This window comes from Mus musculus, chromosome 3, assembly GCF_000001635.26.
Source record: "Mus musculus strain C57BL/6J chromosome 3, GRCm38.p6 C57BL/6J".
Taxonomy (NCBI): Eukaryota; Metazoa; Chordata; class Mammalia; order Rodentia; family Muridae; genus Mus; species Mus musculus.
Window position 1 is genome coordinate 75,242,357 of NC_000069.6, and position 27,733 is coordinate 75,270,089.

General features: G+C 36.1%; 1 protein-coding gene across 1 annotated transcript; it reads right to left on the minus strand.

The window, feature by feature from the left end:
- Serpini2 (serine (or cysteine) peptidase inhibitor, clade I, member 2) lies at window positions 1-27,722 on the minus strand. The gene is made up of 9 exons (NM_026460.3): window positions 27,683-27,722; window positions 25,380-25,641; window positions 17,115-17,345; window positions 15,642-15,836; window positions 15,371-15,563; window positions 10,138-10,235; window positions 6,815-6,901; window positions 4,154-4,243; window positions 1-228 (listed from the first exon to the last, which is right to left on the minus strand). Exons 2-9 carry the CDS (start codon window positions 25,624-25,626, stop codon window positions 152-154), a joined length of 1,218 nt encoding a protein of 405 aa, NP_080736.2. The 5' UTR covers window positions 25,627-25,641; window positions 27,683-27,722; the 3' UTR covers window positions 1-151.
- Window positions 27,723-27,733: the final 11 nt, after the last annotated feature.

Here is a 27,733-nt window from a genome sequence, read left to right on the forward strand (position 1 = left end):
GAAAAGCCAAAAAAAAGGATTTATATCTGTCTTTACTTATTTTATAGGCATGATTTTAAACAAAAATGTTAGAAAATTTTCAGAATGATGACATTCCACCCATCAATCATTTTCCAGGAGGTGTCTTGTATTCTAAGACCATCATTTTCATTCACAGTGAATCTAAATCTCTTCCTTTCGTTGTTTGAATGTCAGGATCTGTCACCTTTCCCATAAACAAAATTGATTCTAGAAAAAAAGAAAAAAATACTTTAGAAATTTCTGGAGGAAAAGATAATTATTTTCTTCATGATTTAACAATCCTTTACTCATTGTTTCTATACTTAAAGTCTGATGTCAGGACCCTTACCTTTGCTGAAAACACTTTGAACATTATTAATCATTTTGGTAGTTTGAGAAGCAAGTAAAACCCTACAACAGTTTTTCATGGAAACTGCCTTAGTCTTGTTTTCCATGAGAGCTTTTCTAAACATAGAACCCAGCCAGGCAATCACAGCATAATATAATGGTGATGAGCACAATGCAGCTTCAAGTATGAAGAATTGGCAGTCATCTTTCTGATGCACAGACTATGAGCCTTGGGGTTAAAAGTGCAGTTCCCCAGACTTCCTTTAGTGCTGAATCAAAGCGCACTTCACTGCTCAAGACAATATTTTCATATTGCTAGTACTTTCAAGTGCTCACCAAAATGATATAGCACTGAACACAAATGCAAACACCTGGTTCCAGGCATTCTATGTTTGGCAGTGATGTGGAACAAAGACCAAGAGGACAGACCAGGAATTAATGATGCATCAGACCTACTCACCTTGCATTTCACCTGGGGAAGGGAAGTAGCTGAGGGTCAGTGACAGAGGCTGCCATAAACCTCTTAATTGCAGGTGTAATGAAGGTTAATTTTGAAAGTGGCAAAATAAATTTTCTTTAAGTTAAGCTGATTAAAGCAGTTAGATAATTTGAAATAACAACAGGAAAGGCCTGTGCTTAGTTAACTTCTTACCATTCAATCAAGTGACAGACACATGAGTTTGCAGAGTGGAAAGGGTTGTATGTGCAGGATGGATATATAGGAGGGGTTAGATAGAGGAAAAGAAAAGAAGAAATATGATAATTGTATAATAATCTCAAAAAAGGGATGCAGATGTAGTCTTAAGCGAGCCAGTAACATAGATACAATCTTCAAATGATGTTTTTCCTTTTATTTTTCTTTAAAATCCCCAAATTATGTCAGGAACAAGAAAGAAAATAAACACCAAGTTTTCTGATAGATGAGGACGTACGCTTCCCAGGATGGCTAATTCAGTTAGCCCTGGTAGGAAGGAAGCACCAGACATTTGGGTTTTCACAATGCTCTAGCAGAAAAATACTTCTCAGAAACTGGAAGTGATGCCAGTGGCTTTTATATGTTGAAAAACATCATTTAGAATTTGAATGCAGCCCTGTCCAACATTTCACAAACGCTCTTGGACCCAGTGTGTTCCATCTTTGTATTTCATCACAGAGAACTGTGCTTTGAGTGGGGTCTTTATATACCCACCACTCTGGACACTACTGAGTTCTGGGAGTCAGCGAAATGTCCCTTGAACAAAAGAGCAGCAGATGAAGAGGAACAAGAGCCAGTACCATGTATGTTTTTTTCTCTTTATATATGTGTCCACTACACTTAAGTGAAATGTTCACTCCAGCTCTCCATCACACGGAAGCAATTCATAGCTCCTACCATTAAAATCCACACTACCATATAGCCAGATTGCAAGATTTACTCATTAATACTATTCAAGCTAATTCATCCTTAGTTCAAGTATAGAATTCTAAATGCAATATTTTTTTTTGTGGGGACGACTGTGGGCTTGAAAGCTATGACTCACTACTTCATCAAATATGGCACACTTCATGTAGAATCTTTAATAATTTTTATCTGGAAACTCTATAGTGCTGATATACACCCTCAGTTTAGGAAAACAAATGAGTTATTTATCTCTTAGAACTTTAACAGCTGCAGATAAATATACTACAGTGTATAAACCCCTTAGAATGAAAATCCAAATAACAAATAACATACAGAGTTTTGCAAGAGGAGTATTTGATAAAAATAAAAGTATAAATCCAGGTAAATATTGGTTATATAAACCTAAAGTAAAAAATGTCAACTAAATATACTTTCTGTAAAGCTTAAAGCTACTTCCTGATCTGCCAAGTCAACATCTCATTGCTATGTGGAGCTCATTTATGGGAGAGGAAAATAAACAGATCACAAGAGGTATACTGCTTTGAGAAAATATCCCTTCATAATTTTTAAAGACTTTTAAAACTGTTTTTCTTTATATGTATTAGTGTTTGCCTGCATGTGTGTCTGTGCACTCTGTGTGTGTGAGAGTATGTGTGTAAGCCAGAAAAAGTGTGTGGTTGTGCCTGAAATTAGGTTTAAAGACAATTGTGAGCTGCTACCATGTGTGTATTGTGGGAACTGAACCCAGTTCCTCTACAAGAACACCAACAGCTTATTGTCAGGAAATAATCTCTTCAGCCCAGTTCTAAGTTTTATATCACAATTAAGACCTCCTTGTAAATGAGGGAGGGCATTTATATTAAGCAACATTTTAAAGGAATAACCCTACATCAGGAAGCTTCATTACAATAATGACCATAGAAATTGTCGCTAAGGGTCTAATCGCTAAACATTATCACAAATGAATGGGTAGATGGATTATTTTAGGTTTGAAAATTTCACTGCTGCAATACAGGATGAAATTACATGGCCTTAGAGCAAATCATCAATTTAGAAAATAAAATCAAGCATGATGATCCTAGATGTCATTTACCTATATGCTTGTGTCCAATATAGACTCACTCAGTTTTTCTGTATTCCACACTCAATAATTCTATATACTAATTATAAAATGATGATTATTCAATGGCTTAAGATGTATCCATCAAACAGCATACTCAGAACATATTTTAATCCTGAAACATTCACTGCTGGAACTGAATTTTTAAAAATATGATCTCAGTAATTTTAAATCTGTTCCAAAACTCTAACACTAAATATTTTTGAAAAGGCCCCCTGGTATTAGCATTATAGGGTTAGAAAAAATGTATCCCTACCCTAAGGTTAGTGTTCCAAATTCAAAACCTCTAGTTAACCAATTCACATTCTCAGATTAACTACACTATATTCCTTCAACCAAGTTTACAGAATCTTTTCAATCATTTGTCCTCTAGTATTATTTATGTTTGTTGATTTTTTTGTAATAAATCTTGTTAATACTAGGCAAGATGTTGTAAGCCTTATATTTTTTAAATGTTCATATTTTAAAGTATGAAATGGTTAAGTGTAACTTATTAAAGAGAAGCAATCTGAATTGACTTGTTCATTGGGCTGGAATGTGGGTGGAGGTCTGATCCCACGACCTCAGTGTCAATGTGTAGGGCTGTTGAACTTTCTTCATGGCTTCTTGCCATGCTCTGGCTAAATGAAGTACTCTCAGCTCCCCTGTGTTTTGTGTCTCTCATAGGACACTGTTATTGTTGTTGTAGTCCAAGGGATGCCCTAAAGATGGCTTCCCCAGGGCTTTCACACTCTGGCAGTTCTTTTCATAAGAGAAAGTGTTGACAATCTATCACAACAACCTGGATTTCTATATTTTGACATTGGGTTAAATGTCCATGCATTCTGCCATTACTTCTGTATCCTAGTTTATACCTCTCTGAATCTTGTTTGGGGAAGCAAAGTAATGTTTGTCCCCATTCTAATTCTTGGAAGCTCCACGAGTCATTCTTCTCAGAACTCCACAATTCCCAATATCCCCTTCCATTGTGCCATCATGTCAAGCTAAGCTCACTTTTCCCTCTACCATTATTAACTGTGTGGTGCTAGGAAAGCTATACTTTCTCTCTCTGTGGTTCTAAATCTTTACTAATCAAATCTCTGACTGCTCAGGGTGATGTTAGCTTAATACATGGAGCAGCTTTGCCAGAAGCCATATCCCCACTACCTTATTTCAGACTCCCATCATAGCCTACACTAGCACACCTGATGTACAAAGTGCATTTAGCAAATGCCTATTGAAAGAAAGTGTGATTTAGTATATGTATATAACAACTGAGAGCTTAATTTAAGCACTGTCTGCAAAGAAATTTCAAAAGGAGGTACCTGTTCGGATGTGCTTCAAAATAAACAGAAATGGATGATTTGCTAGAAATTGAGTCTGAGTCAAACTCATGATCGCAGGAATGTTTATGCCTATGGGGAAATAAAAGCGGCCATTTAGATGTTTACACAAAAGAGATCTATAAAGGAAATACATTACAATTTCATAGGCAAAGCAATTTGATATAATGTATCTTAAACACAAAGAAATTTGTAATTAATTTTAAACCACCATGCACAGGATTAAATGTTCATCCATTCATGAATTCATTCTGGTTTCACATTTATGTTCAGTGAGGAAGAACACCAAATAGTAGATTCAATTTAGTAAAAGCAATGAAAAACGTCCTATTCTCAATAGTAATTTCCTGTCCACTCTTTACATTACATGATCTGTTCTTAAAATGCTTCACTTTTTAATTCTATTCCAGACATGATTGCCCTTCATTGCTCTACTGCAGGCTGTGAGAATCTCTTCTGAGTTTAAAACTACTGATTACTTATTTTGTATCTACATTGCAAGAATTATTCTGTGATCCTAGAGGATTTAATATATATATATGGAATTTTTATTATAAAACAAGGACCAGATATTTGTTTTCTTACAATTATTTATTATGATGAGCTGAAATATTTCAGCTTATGTAGAGTTTGTCCATGATGTGGGATATTTCAGTGGTCAGACAGTGTTTTATAGATTAAGCATTTTTTACACCTATCTCAGGTTCTCTTCAACTTAGTTCTGACTCAGTGGATCAGAGTAAGACCTGAGAATGGCAATTTCTGTGTAGTTTTGATGTGATGCCCTTCCAGTCCCCATAGTGCATTTCTTGTCTCACAGTAAACTGAATCTTATTTCTTGTCTCACAGTAAACTGAATCTTAGTCTCAATGGTCCTGTAAAATTTAGTTCAGACCCATGGAAAATTTTATATATATATATAAAATGAAAAACAGTGAAATAGTAAAATATAATCTTACGAAAATGACATGAATGATACTCTTCTTCTATAGAGAATAATCATGACAATTCCATAGAAAGCACCAGTGGATAAAAGTTCACATCTAAGCTACTGAGAAAATCAAAAAAGGAAATTCAATTTTACTTCCATTTCCACTTTCAGTGAATATTTTTTTTGTTCCCCTTGTTCTTGAACAACCCCAGAGCACATCCTTCAAAGTCAGGTTCTCAGGCTATTCTGGGGGCATGATTCGTCGGGATATCTGCTGACTCCTATTATCATCTCCTAATGAGATGGAGAATTCTAGCATACAATGAAAGACAGTGTACAAAAGCCAAATGGCTTTGAGCTTAAAACCAGGGAACCTGATATCAGTTCAAATTCAGTCAATTAACAGCATGACCCCAGGCAAGTGACTGTACATCTCTGGGGCTTTTCCTCCACTAATATAATTAGAGAATTGTTCAGAAACTGAAGAGAATTCATTCAGTATATTGGAAAATCAGATGATTTTTTTTTGTGCTCATGAGCATTAACCTCATATGAAAATATAGTTCTGGTTTATCTAAGGATTTAAAGAATCCATGACCGGTCCTCCTTGTTTATTGAGCATAGTAATGCAAATTTCTTTAAGAAATGACAGAATGGTAAAGACACCCAGTGTGTCCCACCTAAATGTCAAAGTTATGGTACTATGCAGCACTATGAATTATTAAGGAAATTATTAACAGATATAATTGATAGTATTTTTCAATAATACTCTTTAAATGATGAACATTTTAAAGCATTAAAATTCAAGTTATATTGGAAAGTTAAAACAAACTTATGAAGAAATTACTCATTCTTTTTATTATTATTTCTGGTTGATTTCAAAGATTTCTATCAGTTGCCTTTGAAAGTATTATTTACACACAGCAAACATGTTATTCAAAATTCTCTTTATTTAATGGAGTGTAGTAGAGAGGTTATTCTTAACCTTGAATGTACTCACAAGCCACCTAGTGAGTTCAGAGAGCCTGACAGAGCAGGTCTGCAATGAGACTTGTAATTCCTTTTTAAAGAAGTCCCTATGTAAAGCTCTTGCTGCCAGTCTACTAACTGCACATGCAGTATTAAAGGCAACTTAGTGCTTGCTCTACCTGGATGTATATTGAGATTACTTAAGACGACTTAAGAAAATCTTAGAGCTTGAACCTCCTCTATAGAAACACAGATTCAATTATTTTAAAGCTCTGTCTAGGTGGAGATTTGTTAAAAAAAAAAATCCCAGGTGACTCTAATAGACAGCTAAGTATTTGAACAACCACTGAGATAATAACAACAATGAAATTAAAAAGGTGATCACTAAGTCAATTTAATTAAGTGTAATGTTAAAGAGGACAGTGATACTGAGCACTCTTAACCAGGAAGATTCCAAAGTTGAGTTCTGACATTTTCTCCCAAGAGCCTATGTGCTACTTAGGAGTGTTTCCAATCTGCAGATAAGAAAATAGCAATAGTTGAAGGTCAGTTACCAATCAAATCCTTTTCTTTTGTATTGTGTTTAAAGGGAGAGATGGATGTACAAATAAATACACGTGCCCCATCTCCTTCCATCGCAGATGCAGAGACAAGAGAAAAAAGACCAGAAGGTGCAGAACATCCCAGTCTCCACGCTGCTCACCACCCTTCCTCCTCGTTTCTCAAGAGCTTGTTTGTTCTACCTGTGGATGCTGCAGCTTCGCTTCCATCTTCATTTATCTCAAAGAAAACTTTCTGCATGACTCTGGAGACATAGACTTCAGATGAGTCTGATGGAAACATGAAGGATTCTTTGACAATTAAAATCAAAGTCTTCACTATTAGGTCCACAAACAATTACATGTTCAAGTACAAGGAACAGTCATTGAACAAATGAACTCTCTCCAATTTAGTCAGCTTTCTGGAGATAAAGACACCTAGGCTTCACTATGAAATATATAAACAAATAAAAAAAGTTTGCTCCGACATGAAAGGTGTAACCCTCAAATCAGGTAAACTACTGTAAGGAAGATTTAAATGGATGTGGGGGGGGGGTCCCATTTCACTATGAGCTAAAGAAATAATGAAAGAGCAACCTCATCAGCTTGTCTTTTAAATTGTATATTTAGTTCTGATCTAATGTTAAAACAAAATTTACTTTCCTTCAAGACTAGTTAGGTCATAAAAGTCTAAAACACCTTTGTGCCATATTTCAGAGAAATCATTCAGAACTGTGTGTTTATTTTAAAACCCAAATACATGTTATAATGTAGACAGTGTCTTGTACTGTTCGCTCTGTTACGCCTGAGTGCTGAGGGGTCCTCTCCTGCCCACTGGCAGAACTGACATGAAATGCTTCTGGCAGAGTGGTCTGTAAAGTTAATCTTGAAAAGTGAAGTCCTGTCTATACATCATAGCAAGTCAGCTTTGCAGCACCAGATATAGCTAGCTTCTCCACAGTCATTACATGCTTGCCTTAGACACTGTCTGATGCATAGGTGGCACTCAAGCCAATCGGTGGACATGAGTCTGCTCAGTAGCAGAAAGCTGTAACATGGAGAAAGGGGAAAGCTACAGTTTTAGTGCGGATTTTCAAAATACCAGATAGCCACTCTGGGTGAGACACCTAACCAAAGTCTCTAATAGTTCCCTGGAGTAAGCAAGGATTAACAAATGAAGCGGAAGATTAGTGACCTAATAACCTGTGCAGGTTAGGCACCCAGATTTGCAATGGAACTATTCCAAATGACTCCTATGTCATTGGGGTGATCTACATGGTCTTATACACATAGGTGTTACCTATAAGCTTTGCCAGTTAGGAAAAGAATGACACCTGAAACACAATAGCTTAGAACAACAACATGAGTTCTATAGACTCATTACTGTCTCTGTCTTTGTCGTAAATTGCTAAATTAAGGAATCTACAATGCTTCTAGTTTTTCTGTACATTCAAGTATTTATTGTTTTATTTAAGTGTGCGTGTGTGTGTGTGTGTGTGTAAACTGAGTGCAGATGCTGATGGAAAGAGGCCAGAAGAGAGGGTGTCAGATCATCTGAAGCTAGAGTTGCAGGCAGGGTTGGTTGTTTATTTGTTCCTTTGTTCGTTTTTGTGTGCAGGCAGGTTTGTTTGTTTATTTGTTCCTTTGTTCGTTTTTGTGAGTTGCCTGATGTGAGTGCTAGGAACCATACTCAGGTCTTCTGTAAAAGCAGTAAGGAGTCTTAGTTACTAAGCTATTATTCCATGTGCTAGATGAATAGGTGGCCTACATAAATTTTTCTATTTTCCAAAAGTAATTAAGACATTTTTTGTTACTTAGATTAGAAAATTGAGACTCTTAAAAATTAAGACATTGCTGAACATAGCATAGTAAGAAGTCTAATTTGAAACCCAAAGTTTCAAAAATATAAAATATTATACTCAGAACTATTGAATTTTGTCAGTAAAAAAAAATCTATTTCCTACTGATGGCCCATAATCACTAATATTAGACTAGTTTCCATTACATTTTGGAAAATTTTAATTGTACAAAAATAAGTGAATGTAGCAAGTATTGTGACTTAGAGAAGTAGCATCTCAAAAGGCTAGTATGTTGGTAAGAAATAGATGTGAAAAGAAGGTGGACATTGTGACTTCAAGGCATCCTAGCCCTACTCCTTCCTTTTTCCCTTTCTCTGATTCTTCTCTGCAAGGAGATTAAATGAGCTCCTCTGTCAAGTGTTCCTGCAGCCATTTCTCTGGCCCAAACCCACACAGCCAAAACACCATGGACTGAATCCTCTGATCCAAGAGCTAAAATAAATCTTTTCTCTTTTGCTTGTTTATATCAGCCCTGAAAAGTAGTACTACCGCACACAATTACTTATGCTGATAATACCAGGTTTAGTGTTGAAATTGGCGGACCTATATCAGTCAGTGAGGCAGAACCAAATGGTTAAGATAATTTAAATAACTAGCCCAGGAAGGGAAAAAAACCAGAAAATTGTAGACACTTATTCTTCACATGGGGTTACTCTTTTGCACAAATTAGTTTATGGAGCATTTGGAATGTGTTTTCATAAATCATCTTGGAAAAAGTCTATGGAAACTACACATTGCTGGAGATTGAACAGTGAGTGGCTGTTTAAATGCCTAAGGAATATTGAGTGAGATTCCTAAAACCAGGGACATGTTTAAGGAGAAGTGCTTGGTTATTATTTGTTGTGGAGGAGTCTATGGTTCAGGGCACTCTAAAACAGAATTTTATCTAAGTGTTTAATGTTGACTATTAAGGTTGGTACTATAGCAATTGGCAAGAAGTCAGATCCAATTGTCTCTGTGGAAGCGAGTGGCTATTCGTGTGTGAAGGTGATAAAGAACTTGTGTGGCACCTATGCACTTCCTTCACTCAGAGACCTACTCCATTCCACCCCTGTCCCTAAAGGATTGTTGAGTGAATAAATTGATGAATACTTCTTTAAAGTCTACACATTTTCATAAAAGTCCAAAAAGACTTCCTACTATATGTTGTATGGTGATACATAATAGGCTGGCAGTTTTATATCACTATGACCTATATAGAGCAGAGAAGACTGAAGTTTTAAAAGTGTATTTGGTATGTATGTCACTATTTATTTCCTTTATGTAGTTATTTATTTTTCAGTTATTAATTTTTGTCAAGGAAAGAAGAATGAAAGGAATATCTGGCATACCTATGGAGGTAAGGAACTCAAAAAGGCACGAGTCCCTAGCTGCATGCTAGCATGAACAATCCACCTCTATTTGCCATCCTGAAGGCCTCTGCATGTACCTTTTTATACTTTAATATTACCAAGTTGCCTTTGAAAACTAGTTGTCCATCTGGGTTTTGTTTCTTATCTGGCAGATACAATGCATAATAATAAGAGGTTCAGCTTTGGTGTGACATTTATTCACTATGCTTATGATTACTGGGACTGAGGGCTCTCTCATGTTCAGATCAGTCTGATAATATAATTCCAAGAAAACAAGTCAACATGACAATACAAAAATTACTCACTAGCAGCATACCTGTTATTCCAGAAAGGTCACAGCCACCACTAAATATTTCAGTTACATTTAAAGAATATAATGCTTCTTTGAGGTCTAATTTTTGTTCTATTTTAAATCTGTTTCAAAAAAGATAAAGAAAAAATACTAAGACACTGTGCACATTTTCTAGGAAAAAATATTTTTGTTAGATGACTTGGAAAAGCTTATACTGTGAATATTTGGCTTTCACCAGCCCAATTTCATTTCCTTATAACTCAAGTCATTTTTATCCAGTTCCATTAGTTGTTTCCACATTGCTAATAACTTGCTTCTTAAATATATTATTGATGGAGATGATGAATGGGATAATTTTAAAATAACAATTACCCAACAAAACAGTTCTATCTAAATTTCCTTGTTTAACATCTTTATATAAAATATGAGATTTTCTTCTCCAATTTTATGGACTCAAGATGTTCTAACAAATATGTCATGGCAGATACTACAACTTTATGAGCAAGACTCAGCAGTCAACAACTCAGAAGGAAACTTGTTGCAAGAGAGGCATTTATAACTCAGAATCCTTCCTATTTGTTCTCACATTTGCTACAATTCTCTTCTAATGTCTTAACATAGAAATATTATGTGCATAAATGTTGGAAGGGAATCAGGTAAAATGGATATAATTTATCAGGTCAGGGGTGAGAGCTGAACAGTCCTTTTAATAACAGGCCATAAGTTAAGACTCAAGCATCCAGCTTACCTGAGTTCTTCATTTATGGAAAAGGAACTAAACAGAAATTCTCATAGATTCCCTTGGGTATAGATCTTCCATGAATCCAAAACTAACTGAATCTCATGGTATTGGTTGAGGTTTGGTTGGTTGCTATGTATTGTAATGCTGAGTTCTGTACCCCTTTGCAAGCTTTTGTTATGCAAACCTTGTTCCTTGATTTAAAACAATTGGTTAAATAAAATTGACTAAAACTAATTACTGGGGGGATTAGAGTCAGGTGCATTTTGAGTTACCAGGTTGGGGATGGAGAAAAGAGGAAAGAGAGACCAGAAAAAGAGGGAGAGGGAGAGGGGGAGGGGGAGGGGGAGGGGGAGGGGGGAGGGGAGAGGGGGAGGGGGAGGGGGAGGGGGAGAGGGAGAGGGAGAGGGAGAGGGAGAGGGAGAGGGAGAGGGAGAGGGAGAGGGAGAGGGAGAGGGAGAGGGAGAAAAGAGGAAAGAGAGACCAGAAAAAGAGGGAGAGGGAGAGGGAGAGGGAGAGGGAGAGGGAAACATGCAACATTAATATGTGGCCAGGAGAAACAATAAGTATCTAGGAAGATAGCCGGGCCAGGAGTTAGAAGATTAAATTAGGTGTTACCTCCCCTTACCCTAGTAATTGTCAAAGCCAAATTAAAGAACCATAGACTGGGTCTATTTATTTTTAAGCTAATCAGGAATAAGTTTAAATTGGTCTACTCCAGGTATCATTTAAATAAAAAGGGGCAAAGAATTAGTACATTTTTTTCATGGATGCTTAGAGAATTTTTTTTAAGTTTTAAAAGATACCATAAGCGTTTTTAAACAGGGAACAGGGAAATTGTTACAAAGTTGATATCTAAGCTCAGAGTCAAGTACAAGAGCTATGATTTAAACTCAGGTCCATTTGGGTCAAAGCTAATGTGCTTACTCTTTCTGTCTTCTAATCAAAATATAATTCCAAACCATGGTCTTGATCAATATATAGAGTGTGAGTCATTATTCATCACAGTTGTGTTTCATCTCCCATCTACCTTCATCTAAACAAAAATTATCCAAAAAAATAGCTAAAAGTAAAAGAGTAAGCAACAAAATGCTGGTTAGATAAATAGTACATTAAATAACCATAAAATAAAATGCATTTTTAAAAGTATGCTCATGGCATCCTTAAATGGGCAAATATATGTTTTCTACATCAGTGACATTCCCCAGGACTCCTACCTCAATAGGGGGTCTCTGTACCCTGACAGACACTTGTCTCAAAATACGTGCACAGCTGTAGAGGACCCTGGATCTAACACCTAAATAAAGTCAGTGGCTACAAATATGATGATAAATCAGTTTAATTCAATCACAAATTTAATTGATGAGTATTGATTAAATTTCTTCACTGTAATTCTTCAAAGTAATGAATTACCTGTGGGAGCTCACAAAATAGTATGCATTTTGGAATACGCTGGATGCTCCAAGTCCTGAGTAGCTGGGATTGTGGGGAATGTGAAAACTAAAAACCTATTGTTAGTGAAAAGAGCTCATTTTATGCTACTATTTTCAACTTCTTAGTAATTTCTTCCTGGGGAAAAATTAAGTATGATTGTTTTAAAAGTATTCCCTGAATAGCAGTAAAGGTAGGAACTATATGTTCTAATATAGCTACTATTTTTAGATTAATAGCCCAGCAATTTCAGGATAATGACAAGAATACTGAAGACTTATTACAATGTCTAATAATGTGTAATTATCACTAGAAAGTCATTTAAATAATAGCCCTGCTCATAGAATAGTCCAGTGAAACCTACAGCAATAGAAATGCATTCAGCCATTTGATAAAAGCATAATCTAAGGCCAGTATCTAATTATCCATAATTATTGCAGCCATGAATAAGGGGGATGAAGTGGCACTTCCTTGGTTAGGCACTTAATATAGACCATAGTTTTTAATGTTTACACAATTCCTAGGAAGTCAGCATTATCATTATCATTGACATACAAGAAAGGAATCGTAAGAAAGTTGATTTCCAAGCTCAAGGTCATGATAAGTACAAGGACTATGATTTAAACTCAGGTCCATTTGGGTCAAAGCTAATGTGCTGACTCTGTCTGCTAATCAAAATATTCTAAACTATGATCTTGATTAATATATACAGTGTGAGTCATTATTCATCATAGTCATGTTTCATCCCCAATCTAACTTCATCTAAACTAAAATTATCAAAAGAATAGCAAAAAGTAAAAGAGTACACAACAGAATGTTGGCTAGATAAATATGAATTAACCACAAAATAAAGTACTTTGAATATGAAACATTGTTTATTTGCTTTACACATGGCATTTGCTCCCAATTCTAAGCATTGAGTTGAAATAGGTCTCTCACAGGTAAAAGCTTCAGAGCATGAAAGAAAATCTGAATTTCTGTGCCTAGATGCTGGGGCCAGTCATGGTTTTCAGTCACTACTGTGAATTTGTCTCATTAGTTCCCTTTCCTATATACTGAGTGTTCTCATTAAATGGAGAAAAATTAAAACCTCTTGATGTCTTCCTCTGAGTCCTTGTCTCATTATCTTGAAGTCCCATTGTGTATACAATAGGATTTGGCTAACTCTGGATTATTTAAAGATGAAAGTAGCCAAACAAAATCTATAAAAACACTGCATTAGTATTGAAATGTAAATTCAAAGACTGGGATATGTTTCATGGAATAAAGTGCTTGCTTCACCAACATGAGAACACAGGTTTGGATTCACAGGATACATATAAAGGCTACCATGAAAAAGGATGTGTTTATAAGCCTAGCATGCCTATGGCAAAATAAGAGACAGACACAGAGTAACAATATAGCTACCTTGACATACACATATTCAAATAATAAGGTGCAAAGAGAGAAGGGATACCTGACCTTGTCTTCTAAGCTCTACACACAAATATTTACATTTATAGGTCTAGAGATATCATACAAACATAATATATGCACATATATGTAATCCTATATAAAAGTAAAGTTCTGTGTAGGTAAGATTTGCTAACATATTCCTGTATTTACACATATGAGATACTTGTATCTATACACATAACATAAACACATTTTCTCATGACGCTTTTTATAAACAGGAATCTGACACACTGTAGGCATATGTTAGACTCTTCAACCTAGTAAAATTTAATTTCTAATATAGGCAAAGGTTCTCATATTACATGTAGACAAAATATTATGAACTCCTGCTAGTATCCAAATGTAAGACAATATTTTGAATTAGTTTTTGGTATTTTATACACAACAAAAGCTAGCTCTCATTTCACCTACTGGCAATCTTACAGGCTTTGGTTATCAACTCATTCTATGTTAAAGAGTAAAGAGGAAGTTCTACAAACAAGAGGTATAATCAGGATCACTCTCATGTTCCTACCTTCTGTTGTCTCTTGCACAGTATGCTGGTTGCTTGGCATTGATCAAACTATGTTACAAAAAAGGCATTTAATTTTCCAATGATACAAGATGTAGAATAGTGGGTATTATGCATGGCCTGACTTACTCTGCTAACTCCAAGGACTGATGGACTCTACCAGAAGGTAAAAAGAGGCAAGGGCAGAGCCCAGGCACAGGTCTGTGTTGCTCTTATAACAACTTGACTTTGTAGTTTTAATACAAACTCAAAATTACAAGAGAGTGAAGTTCTTCTGTTTATATCAGCAAGCTTGTTCTTTGCTCCTTTTTCATGGTTGTTTGCTTGGAAACTTGATGACAGTGATTAAATTGTTCCAACTTACCAGATATTCACTTAGCAGTTGACAAATCACTATGAACTCATTTGGATATAAAAGAAGCACAGCACTGGATAATACATTTAAACATAGTGTTATAAACCTGCAGTGCCAGCACAACAGAGGCTGGGGAGATCATGAATTTGATGTTAGCCTGGGCTACAAAGTGACTTCAGAATGTGCACTGACTACACATAGATACTCTTCAAAGAAGGGGCAGAGATGGCTGAAACAAAGTCATCAGTCAACACAAAACTACAGCCTATCTAATGTTCTTTTCTGTTCATATATAAAATATATTTTTGGGGGGAAAGTTAATTTGAGGAAAATGTACTTCAGAACTTTGAATTCATGATTTAGTTCATGGGAGTAGAGATCAGATCTGAGGAGAGTGAAGGGCAATTATGAGAAGCAGATGTACTCGGTGATATTAGAGTGGGGATTAGATCTGGGAGGAGTGAGGAGAAACACTAAGCAGAGAATATGTTCAAGTTATAGTGTATGACTATGAGGTTCTCAATTAAAAAGCTGTTATATTAAAGTATATGAAGGAATCCTAACCCAGGTTAGAATATAAACAGTGCTATTTTGGTACCCCATTGGCTCTGAAGGTTCTTTTATCTCGCAGAAGCAGAGCAGTCTGTATAAGGACTGCTTCTTAGGATTATAATTCTTTGTAATTTCAATGGAGTGTTAATTACCTAAAACTGGCCAGAGGATTCTGTTCATAATTCACAGATCAGTAACACAGAAGATGACCCACCGAGGGAGGCTGACTTCCACCTCCTCTTCATGCAGCTCGGAGAACCATCTCCGGACGTGAGGAGCAGTAACTTGGTTTTCCACTTCTTCGATGCTCGTGTCTTCCGTGGGAAGAATGATGACTAAACTAAACTCATCAGCCTTGTAAGGCAATTCCAAAACTTGACATGTCATGGATGACTGAGAAAAATAACCTACAACAAAGGAAATTCATTATATTTATTTGTCAGTTATCGAAGCCATTATTTAAAATATATAGTTTCTCACATTACCATATTGTGCTCGCAACAGAGCCTTCATCATTGGAACCTTTACTGTAGAGCCATCTTTCTTAGTAAAATCTGTCATCTCTGTGTCTTCTTTTCTGAATTTCTGTTTCCAATCCCCCTTAAAATAAATGGCATTCACCAGGACCAGACGAGTCAAGGGGCCAAATTCTTCCTCTGAAAACATATTTTTAATTTTTCCTATAAAGAGGGTGGAGAACAAAGTAGAGAGGAAAAAGTAAGTAGAAATGCAATGGAACTTGCTAAAATTGACCAAAGCAAAAACATCTTGCACAGAGCTGTTTTCACTGGTGTCTTGTATCATCTAGCTTTGGCAACTGTAAGAGCAGAAGGGAATACTGCTAAAAATATCACTAAGAAATAGGCATAAACAGAAACACCAGGAAATCGGAAATGAGAGTGTTCTAGGAAAAAGTGAATGGAGCTAGTAATAAACTCTCTGGTGAGATCATATCCATAAACTGTTGTTCAAACTAGAAGAGAATTATAATGTGTCTTTCTGCATATTTATCGGTATTATTCAGACCAAACGTATAGGTTGCACATGAGGACAACCAGATTCGGGTCAGAGATACTACTCTTGTGACTGCAGTCAATGACCAGTGCTTTGCTTGATTTTGAGCCTCAAAAAATACCATCTATTCTCCACTTATTTCTTTGTACAGTAAGCAATTCTTTGTTCATAATGCTATTATGTTCTCTTTCACATCTTTATAAATTCTTCTGGTCACCACCACATCACCATCTCAATGAATACCTCTCTGTGTTTGAGCCTGCTTATGAAGATTTAAGTAGCAACTCATACAATCATATATTTCTTCAGCATAATCATAATAAAATCTATTAAGGTCCAGTATATGTTTATTATGCTATATATGTTGTTACTAAAGTTTCAAACATCCAAAATATTTTAATAGTGTCCTATATTTCAAAGTGAATCTAAGGTTACAATGTTATAAACTTTGATCTCAAGTCTAAACTGGCCTTAACCTTTATTTAATAACTTTTTAATTCTTCCAACTTTGGGTCTAATGGTTAGGTTACTATATTTATAAGATTGTTAGCATTATTTTTAAACATTAACAAAATCAGCTAAAATATTTACAGTATACTTGGGAAAGTGGCATTTGGAATTGACATATCTAATATATTACTGGACAAAGATAAGCTTCCTGTTTTCATACCTGAAAAAAATCAATGCTTGAACAAAAGTTATTGCTGAAATTCTTCCATTAACATAGGGAAGGTCTACAGGAATCAAAATACTTTTCAAAGCCATTCAGTTTCCTTGGGTTGTATAGTCTAGAGTTAATTTAAATGACAGTGAGGTGAAATGGAAGATTCCATCTCTTTGATTCACAGTGCAATGGGAAAACATTCAGCCACTCTTTACTTTAAGATATTAAAAGCTATGAATCCAACAGGAAGTAACAGTTTTATGAAAATGGGAAACTTTACCATCTGTTTTGCTTTCTACCCAGGTGCTTATTGCCTGTGCAGAAGTCTTTGCATCCAGAAAATCCACCAGTTTTGTAGCACTCTGAAAAAACTCCTTGTTGCTATGGAGATATGTTTCCTTCACAATGAATCCTTCTTGAAGGTAGAGGGCACTGGCAAGATTAAATGTAAATTCCTGCTTCTTCTTTGAGATGGCTGAAAAAAGTGACTTCAACACAGAAAATTCCTCTCCTACAAAATAATTATAGCATTTACTCACATATTGAGCAACCCAAAAACAATAGCTTCTTGGCTTTATGTCACCAATTTTTCATGCTGAGACATAGATAATCATGGAAAGTCACTATAAAGATTTTGAACATTTGCCTCCTATCAAATATGGATTTTGCAGAAAATCAGTTTATACTGAACAAAAAGTGACCATGTAAATTTAATTTTTTCAGGAACAAAATTATGAATTCATGAACACTGAAGGAAAGCCCCACTTTCTAATGACATTTCAATCATTTCATAGCAGGAAATTTCCATTTAAGACTCTTCTTTACAAAGAAAACACTAAAGGGTAAAAACTGTTCATTGGTGGAGGTATGACACCAATGAACAGTTTTTCAATAGTATTTTTCTTTCAGCTTCAAGAAAACATTGTTCTTTGCTGAAGAACTGCATCTGTTCACATTTCAAGGTTTACAACATAAGCCCTATAAGCATCTCTAGATTTATATAAAAGTCTGAAGTGCCTGTTGTTCAAATTCAAAATATTTTTGTTATCTGCAGGAACATTAAAAGCTTTTAACACATTCCAACTATAGCTACTAGGTAGAGTCAATTTAAGTCATTACCACCAGCTGATTATTGACAAATAGCTCTTATAGCACTGTGCATGGCTCTAAGAGTTGTCTACTCTAATGTTTCCTTCCATATATACAATGGGAAATATACAATAGTCATTTTCAAATGTTACACTCATTTTATGTACTTCTGACTTAATCCTAGAACTGAGCCATCAATCCAGAAACAGTTTCAGATAGCAGATTATTTCTAGGCTTCATTACATTTTCAGAAAAACAGAACAACAGCAACAACAGCAAACCTGAAATGCCAGTTCTATAAATTTAAACTTGATAATATTTTACTAATGTCCATTAACCAAAACAAAAATCATTCACCATTAAAAGATATTCATTGAATAGAGTTATTGAGAGAGATGTGAAGATGGCTCACTCAGTCAAGTACCTGCTGGACAAGAGAAAGAACTTAAGTCCAATCACCACATAAAAGCCAGGGAGGGCACTTCATGCCTGCAATCCCAACACTGGGTAGATAGAGACAGGGGACAGACCAGTGCCTGGGCTTTACTGTCTATCCAATGTATCCAAATTGGTGAGCCTAGGTTCAGTAATATCTTAAACCTATCTTAAATAAAGTTGACCTCAACAGAGTAAGTCATCTGACATAGACCTCTAACCTCACAAGCCCAGGCACAACCATGTGAAAACAGTTAGAGGAGTGTATACACACACACACACACACTCACACACACACACACACACATCTTGCGCATGCCCGACTCTCCAGCAAGAACAACGTTGCAACAGGATCCTTCTGCACATGTTTATTGGGAGAGCTTGATTGCAGAGGCGAAGAGACCCCAAGCCCAGAACTGGTGCTGCTTATATAGGCCTAGGAGAGGCGTGTCTCACACCTGGATTGGTTATGCATGGGTTATGCTTACCACCTCATTTGCATGCCTACGTCTGATTGGTTAACTTGTCTCTCATCTGATTGGTTAACGTGTCTCTCATCTGATTGGTTAATTCTCAAAACCTCATCTTGGCAAAAAAATAATTCTTTACTGCCTATGTATGTGTGGTGGCCAGCAGTAGCCAGTGCCACCCTGCAACAGCACATGTGGCTTCACACACACACAAGTATATGGGGGACTTTTGGGGTAGCATTGGAAATGAAAATGAAGAAAATACCTAATTAAAATAAAATTTAAAAAAAGAAAAAAATAAGTACTACTAAAAATTTCTCTGTAGATATGTAAGCGAGATAAAGCACAAGAGTGTACACATCCTTTAATTATAAAACTAGAAAAATGTACTCTTTGCGTGATTAATGGATCTAACACAGGGGAGCTGCCTCCTCATGCTTTGCATCTGGCTCAGCTGGCAGCAAGCTATGCTTTGGTCCATGACACCTCCCTGGTCTGGAGTTCTTGAATGTGCACTGTCTGCACATCTATATAGAAAGGCATGCAAGAACTATTGCATTATCTTGGAAACTTTGGATTTTCTTTTTACTTTTTCTTTCTTTCTTTCTTTCTTCCTTTCTTTCTCTCTCTCTCTCTCTCTCTCTCTTTCTTTCTTTTTAATTAGGTATTTTTTTCATTTGCATTTCAAATGCTATCCCCTTTCCTAGTTTCCTCTCAGAAAGTCCCCTATACCGTCCCTCACCCTGCCCTGCTCCCCAACCTACCCACTCCTGCTTCCTGGCCCTGGCATTCCCTGTACTGGGGCATATGATCTTTGCAAGACCGAGAGCCTCTCCTCCCATTGATGGCTGACTAGGCCATCCTCTGTTACATATGCAACTAGAGACAAAAGCTCTGGGGGGGGGGGGTACTGATTAGTTCATATTGTTGTTCCTCCTATAGGGTTGCAGACCCCTTTAGCTTCTTGGGTACTTTCTCTAGTGAAACTTTGGATTTTCTGCTCACTGGTACAGACAAAGATATGCAAGATGTTAAATATAAAGATGCCTTTTATATGATTAGATGGGAGGACCTCCAGGATGCCTGACAACCCTAGGTTTATTTATACAAAGAGATGGAGAAAGTTAAACTACTTTGCTTAGTTATGCGAGGATTCTGGATGCTTTTATCCATTGCTGTCTGGAGCTATAATGGCAAATGTCAGCAGCTGGGTGGCTACAGAGAGGACTTTCCAGGTAAAAACACAAAAGCTTATGCAAAAGAATTAATGACAAAGACAAAGTGAAAGAATTCTAAAGTAATATTCAGGCATTTATAATGTATGGACACCTTTAAACGATGGTGGGGAAAATAGAGAGGAAGAGAAAAAATAGCTGTACATCAGTTGTCAGAGCAAATAGAATAATGTCATATACTTAAAGTCTAAGACCTGTGAAACACAGTTGACCTTTGATAAATTACTGAGCACCTAAATCAATGGAAAACTATCACCAACTATTGCACCATTGAAGGAGACTATAAAATTATTGGCCTTATAAACTTGATTATATTTACAGGTTAATGACCTCATTTAACACAGATCAAAGAGAATGAATATGCATGACTGCTAATCAGCAATGAGAAAAACATTTAATTTCTTAAAATAGAACCTTGGAACCCAGATGATCGGGTGAATCAGTTGGATTGAACCAGCCCTCTAGAAATTCTAACTCTATTCTAGCACTGTTTTGTAGCTGTCTTTGACTACATTGTGGGTTCTTTCTTCCACCCTTTTCTACCCTTTTCCTTCACCCCTTTCAAACCCTATCAGTAGATAGGAGAGATAAAAATAGAGATGAAGGGAGCAATGTTATCTCTAGACTAATTTCTGCTATTTGGGGGCATTAAGTTACTTGTTAAAGTTTCCTCTTCCTGTCAGGATATCTAATTTTTTCTTCTTGTTGTTTATTCTTTGTGCACAATTAATTAACAAACTGTGCCCAACAGCAACCAATGAACAACCAACAACAACCTTACACCCACAACTACACCACCACCTTACCTCTCAGGACCCTAGCATTTGTACCCTCTGAAAAGTCCCCAGAGTTCCAAATATCACACACAATCACAGAAACTGTCTGCAGCTGGCAAAACCATGCCCCTGCTAGAGCATGAGTTAAATTATAGTCAGCTGCTGCAGACAATCTGAACCAGCCCCGTATGCCACATCTGGAATTAAAATGAAAACATATTCCTATAATATTTCTGTGTTTTTCAATGGAACCAAAACTACAAAATTATCACTCTACTAGCTCTCTTCTCCTGATGTCAAAAACCCAAATGTCAGGAGAGAGAGAGGGAGAGAGAGGGAGGGGGAGGGAGGGAGGGAGGGAGGGAGGAAAGAAGGAAGGAAGGAAGGAAGGAAGGAAGGAAGGAAGGAAGGAAGGAAGGAAGGAAGGACGGAAGGAAGGAAGGAAGGAAGGAAGGAAGGAAGGAATAAAATGAATGCTAGGCACTCTGACACATAGTTATGATCTTAGCACAGTAGAGACAAGAAAAAATGGATCCTTGGGACTCACTATTCAGACATCATAGTACCAAATTCCTTGCCAGTCATAGACTATATCAAAAAGGGTGTGTGTAGGAGACTGAAGAGATGTTCAGCAGTTAAGTGCTCATACTACTCTACCAGACAACTACAGTTCAGTTCTCAGCACCCATGTTAGAGACTCACAATATCTGTTGTTACCCCAAAACCATGTGGTACACCACTGTCCTCCACAAGCACCTGCACTCAAGTGTACACACACATGTACACACAGACACACACAGACACAGACACACACACACACACACACACACACGTACATGGTATCACACAGACACAGTTTTAAATAATAAAATTAAATTATTTAAAAATTTAATTCTTGAAGAACAGCACTGTCTTCTGGCCTCCAAATGCTCATAATATTCTTACATGTGCACTCACATACATATGTACACACGGGTGCATGCTCACACACATACGCACACACACACACATGCAAAGAGACTGAATATAATAGATAATTTCAGTCAAATGATCCACACAAATCCCCTAATACAAACCTCATATCTTATAGTAAAGAATATGAGATTCATAGAGGTGAGAAAAATTGAAAAGTAACATGACTTGGGCAAAGTTACAAAGTTGTAAGTATTTTCTTCAAAGATAGGGTCAACATTCATTTCAAGTATTCTTTTTTTATTTGTAGTGCTGGGAATTAAATCTGGTGCGTTAAGCATGCTGGGCAAGCTGTCTAATACTGAGCTGTACCCACCCTTAGATTTTCCTTTAGGCTTCACTGAGTAAATAGAACTATTTCCAGTGCGGCCTTTAACTAATCAATATCCTTTTTCCAGAGGCATTATCAGATGTTCAGCACAATGAAGGAGGTAAGTATTTGGAGTACACTTTGATGCTTGGGTAATGTATAAGTAGTGAACACCTTGAGAGTCTCAGTTATACGAGCAGTTGTATCTATCTTTCAAGGCCCACAGAATAAACCAGGCATTAATAAGGAATAATACAGTAAGGACCACACATTGGTGGCAGGACAGAAAAATTAAGACAGTAGATTCAACAGATAGCAAAGTTTGAAAATCAGTGATGGTGGAGGTGGGACTAGAAAGAAGGCTCAGTGATTAAAAACATTTGCTATTCTTCCTTAGGATTGAGTTCTCTACCCAGTGAAAACTGGGTACTTCACAATAATGTCTAACTTCTTCTCTGGGGACTTGATAATCCTCTTCTACTATATGCAGGCTCTTAAACCCATGCAAACTATATATATATATATTTGAGGGGCTGACAGAAGGACCAACATTGAGGTAAGTCAGTGACATTCATCTCAAGAATTAACTCTAAGAAGATGGTGAAATAAGTCATAATCAAAATACATTATGTCCCAACACAATATCTTTTTTAAAAGTAAAAATGAGGTCTGAAGAGATGGCTCAATAAAATGTTTGCTGCATAAACATGAGGACCTGATCTTCTTTTAGTTCTTCCTTATTCTCTTATGTTCCACCTTCTCTTTCGCTATTTTGCCTTTTAACTTCCTTTTCCCTTTAGAACTTACCATCTTTTTGTGTCTTTCTGTCACTTAGAAATTGAATGGGCATATATCCAGAAGATGTTCCAAGTGGTAAGAAGGACACATGCTCCACTATATTCATAGCAGCCTTATTTATAATAGCCAGAAGCTGGAAAGAACCCAGATGCCCCTCAACAGAGGAATGCATACAGAAAATGTGGTACATTTACACAATGGAGTACTACTCAGCTATTAAAAAGAATGAATTTATGAAATTCCTAGGCAAATGGATGGACCTAGAGGGTATCATCCTGAGTGAGGTAACCCAATCACAAAAGACACACACAATATGTACTCACTGATAAGTGGCTATTAGTCCAGAAACGTAGAATACCCAAGATATAAGATACAATTTGCTAAACACATGAAACTCAAGAAGAACGAAGACCAAAGTGTGGACACTTTGCCCCTTCTTAGAACTGGGAACAAAACACCCATGGAAGGAGTTACAGAGACACAGTTTGGAGCTGTAACGAAAGGATGGACCATCTAGAGACTGCCATATCTGGGGATCCATCCTATAATCAGCCTCCAAACGCTGACACCATTGCATACACTATCAAGAATTTGCTCAAAGGACCCAGATATAGCTGTCTCTTGTGAGACTAGGCCGGGGCCTAGCAAACACAGAAGTGGATGCTCACAGTCAGCTACTGGATGGATCACAGGGCCCCCAATGGAGGAGCTAGAGAAAGTACCCAAGGAGCTAAAGGGATTTTCAACGCTATAGGTGGAACAACAATATGAACTACCCAGTACTCCCCAGAGCTCGTGTCTCTAGCTTCATATGTATCAGAAGATGGCCTAGTCGGCCATCAGTGGAAAGAGATGCCCATTGGTCGTGCAAACTTTATCTGCCCCAGTACAGGGGAACGCCAGGGCCAAGAAGTGGGAGTGTGTGGGGGGGAGTGGGAGGGGGAGCGGGTGGGGGACTTTTGGGATAGCATTGGAAATGTAAATGAAATAAATACCTAATTTAAAAAAAAGAAAAAAAAGAGTTCAAAGCCAAAAAAGAAAAAGAAAAAAGAAAGTGAACTGCAGAAACGCTGGATAAATTCTGCTCACTGTTTTGCTATCCATGTATACTCTCACAAGAAAAGTACAAAAATGTCCTTGTAAGATTCACTTCATCAATTTAGGGAACATAATGGGCCATAGTATTCAGCTCCCTCTGCTTTGTTTTTCTCATCTCTCCACCAGGGGTGCATATATATCATAGAGTGACTGTAGACATTAAATCGGATGGCTTGCACAGGTACGGAGGTGTTGGATAGACTACGTCCATGTTGGTGATACCTCATTGTTATTACTGTGATTTTTACATTCCTATCTCACCATTCTTAAGGCATTTATGTGCCCATCTAAGATGTATCCATCTGGGGATTTAATTTCAGAGCCCTATTTTGATAGCTTATCATAGAATCAGCTTTGCATACATTCATAAACAATAGATTACTTTTCAAAGCAGAACCATGAGATGTAATGTGCCTGAGAGTAGAGTGTTGGGACTTGCTGGAATTAATCAAGATCACTACAGTAGCTTCATTACACATTACTCACAAAGGAAAAGTCATTTAGCTTATTAGCAGTACTCCTGTACAAACTTCATTTAATTTAGAATGGAGCAACTTACGCCTTGCCAATACTTCCAGGAAAACAAATTCCTAAATGCAGATAAACCATGCTAAGGAAAATATACTGTAATTAATTGTGGTTGTGATATCTAAACTCTCAAATCAAAAAGCTGGATGCCTCTTCTGACATTCAGGGTATGCTCTGTGATAAGGATATAAAGGCTTAAAACTCAAACCACTATGAAGGAAGTGTATGAGCTGTGTAACCAAGGGGATGTTTCTAATGGGATGTCAGTGTGCCCACACAGGACATAAGGAGATTCCAAAAACACAAGCCACATTAACAAGCTTTCTATGTATTACTTAAGAGCTCCCTTGTCCCGATTTGTCAAACTAATAATCTTATGAATTACATGTTAACTGTTCTGTAGCCTCTTGTAAAGTAGTGCAGTAGTTTTCTGAGGGAAGTTGAGAAACAGCTACTTAAGAAAGGTTTCCTAATTAATGTCTTTCCACAAGAATAAATAAAATGCAATGTTAAATTATATTTTGAATCAGTTCCATGATATTAAAAACCAGTTCATGGAAATACACAAACAGTTCAGAGAAAAAAAAACACAGACATATAGGGAATTTTATTTCTGTATAAGCCTCAATTTCTTAATAAAGTATTTTTGCTACATATTTAAGGAAAAATAATTATAAGTGAATAAAATGCACACATTATAATTATCTCTTTGGTTATAATTTGGTACTGTCTGTGTTTATTTTCACTTCTTGAAGTTCTGTGAGCTGAGCTGCTCCCTGATATCCACAAACTAAAGTGATTGAATCAACAGAGAGTTACAGGCAAGATGCTCACCTGCTGGGGTTCCCCGCATCCTTAAAGTCTTCAGGATCTGCTGTTGTGCTTTTCCTTTTGCACCTAGTTGGACCATTCCAAGAAGCATAGTGGTTCCAAGAGGGGAAAATATAATGTTGTTCTTGTGGGATAAAGAAATAGCTTTATAAAGATCCACTGCAAAGTCAGCAATTTTTTGGTCAGTCGCTCTTGAAGTTTGACTTCCAGAAAAAAATAGTAGAAAACTCCACAATATGGTCTTATTCATCTTGCGTTCTGTATACTAATTTAAAACATATCAGTTTTTAAAACAGACTTTAACATAGTAAGCTTAGCAGTATAGCTCTCATCTACTTGACTATTATGCATATATATATATATATATATGCATACACACACACATACACACACACACATACACACACAGCAAGTATTCTATATGAAATACTACCACAGGGAAACTCTATTTAGTGGCATCTTGCTGAATAAGTATTATATAATAAGAGAAGCCCACATGCTACTGGTACTAAGATCCTTCAAAATCTAGCAGAATCTATACCTTAATGTTCCTAAAAGCAATGGTAAAGCTCTACTCTCAGCTCATGGTCAGACAAGAACTTGACTAACTTGTTTTATGATTCTTTCTTTTCTTTTGACTTGTTTATTGGCACAGCTATGACTCTGACTCAAGGGAAACTTGTGTTCTGGTTACTTCAGAAGGTTTATAGGCCACAAGCAGTCGAACAGTCAAGTCAGTGCAGTCTAAGTCAGTGGGCAGCCTGGTTACCCCAAAATAGCCCTTCTATACTCTCTGAATCTAAGAGCAAAATGTCCCAACTCTCATTATATGATCTTCTATAGGAAGATAAATGAAGAGAGAAAGGAAAATGATAGTCAAATATACATGGTAAAATAATAACAAAGAATGAAATTGTCAAATGCTTTGATGAAACAATTAACAACTTTTGGGAAAACAGCAATAGAAATCCATAACCATTTACCAGGGATGCCCAGTTATCAATTGGTCACTAAGGCAATTACAAGAAAGTCACCTATCCGATTAGACCTTCAGTGAAAACAATTTTGAATGTTTCATAGAATAGTAATGTTTAGTTCTCATAAATTTCAGTAATACTAATTCTACTGTATAATAATAACCATCAATTGGCTGCTAGGAAGTGACCTTTCAATTGAAACAAAACTTGAAGCCTTTAGAATAGTGATGTTAGCCTTGAAGACCTGAAATATTGCTTTGCTATAGTTATATGGTAAGAGTTACTAAGAAGCTTTAGTAAAAGATGAAGAATAATCAAATAGCCTTGAAAAGTAACCTATAAGATATTATTTTGATATTTCAGATTTTTAATTTAAGTAGAAAAACTCTATTTGAATAAGCAGATTATTTTTAAAAAGGAAATAAATCTCAAAATATAATACAAAATACCTAATAGAAAATAATACGTTGATAAGACATGAATAAGGATGTAAATTGTTGTGTAGATGCTTTTTAAGGATTAAATCAATATACTAGGTTATAAAAGTACAAAAGTAAAGAGCATTTTGTGAGAGAAGGTTTACACATAAATGTTTGTCTATATATCATACTCTGATACATATACATACATTAACATATATATAATAGATAGATGATAGATAGATGATAGATAGATAGATAGATAGATAGATAGATAGATAGATAGATAGATTGGTTTTGAACATTTTAAGAATATATATATATATACACTTTTATGAATTTATATGCATATATATTCAATTTCTCAAAATAATCCTGACCCATGTATAGCTATGTAAGTTATTACAATGTTACCAGTGTTTTTCAAACAAGTTGGAATTTATTATATATATTTATGTAATTGGCCAACAATGGGATGACAAATATTTTGGGAATTACATAGCTCTCCCTGAAAATAGAGTCTTGGTCTTACAGTAATACTGATACTGTTTCTTCTCATAATTATAATGTACATCTGTAAGCAGTGATTTCTACCATAAATTGTCCAGGCACTTAATAAGTTATAGCATCAAGCAAATAACTGGTTTTAAGCTTTACTTACTCATTTCGTTTTGAATAATATCTTACCAGAAAGTGAAAAGAACTGAGAGATAGACAACACGATGTATAGTTCTGTAAGAATTCGACCTTTCTTCAATAAGCAATTTTAAGAGACTGAAAGTAATGTTTTATTTTGAAACAAGAAACATCAAATTATTCTTACACAAAACTTAACCAATGTGCCAGTTCTGTGTTTCAATAGACACAATAAATGTTACTAAATATCTATTTTTACTTTTATGGAACTTACCCAAAATTAACTTCTGATTATTAACTTGAATGCTGTGATTGAAATGTGCTT

Excerpts from the sequence above, each read along its gene's own strand:
- Serpini2 (NM_026460.3), bottom strand. The coding sequence starts at position 25,626 with ATGAATAAGACCATATTGTGGAGTTTTCTACTATTTTTTTCTGGAAGT. Across the intron at positions 6,902-10,137 it reads TGACCTTTCTGGAATAACAG|ACTCATCTGAAGTCTATGTC; the intron begins GTATGCTGCTAG and ends TGTTTCCATCAG. Across the intron at positions 229-4,153 it reads TTTGAAGCACATCCGAACAG|AATCAATTTTGTTTATGGGA; the intron begins GTACCTCCTTTT and ends CTTTTTTTCTAG.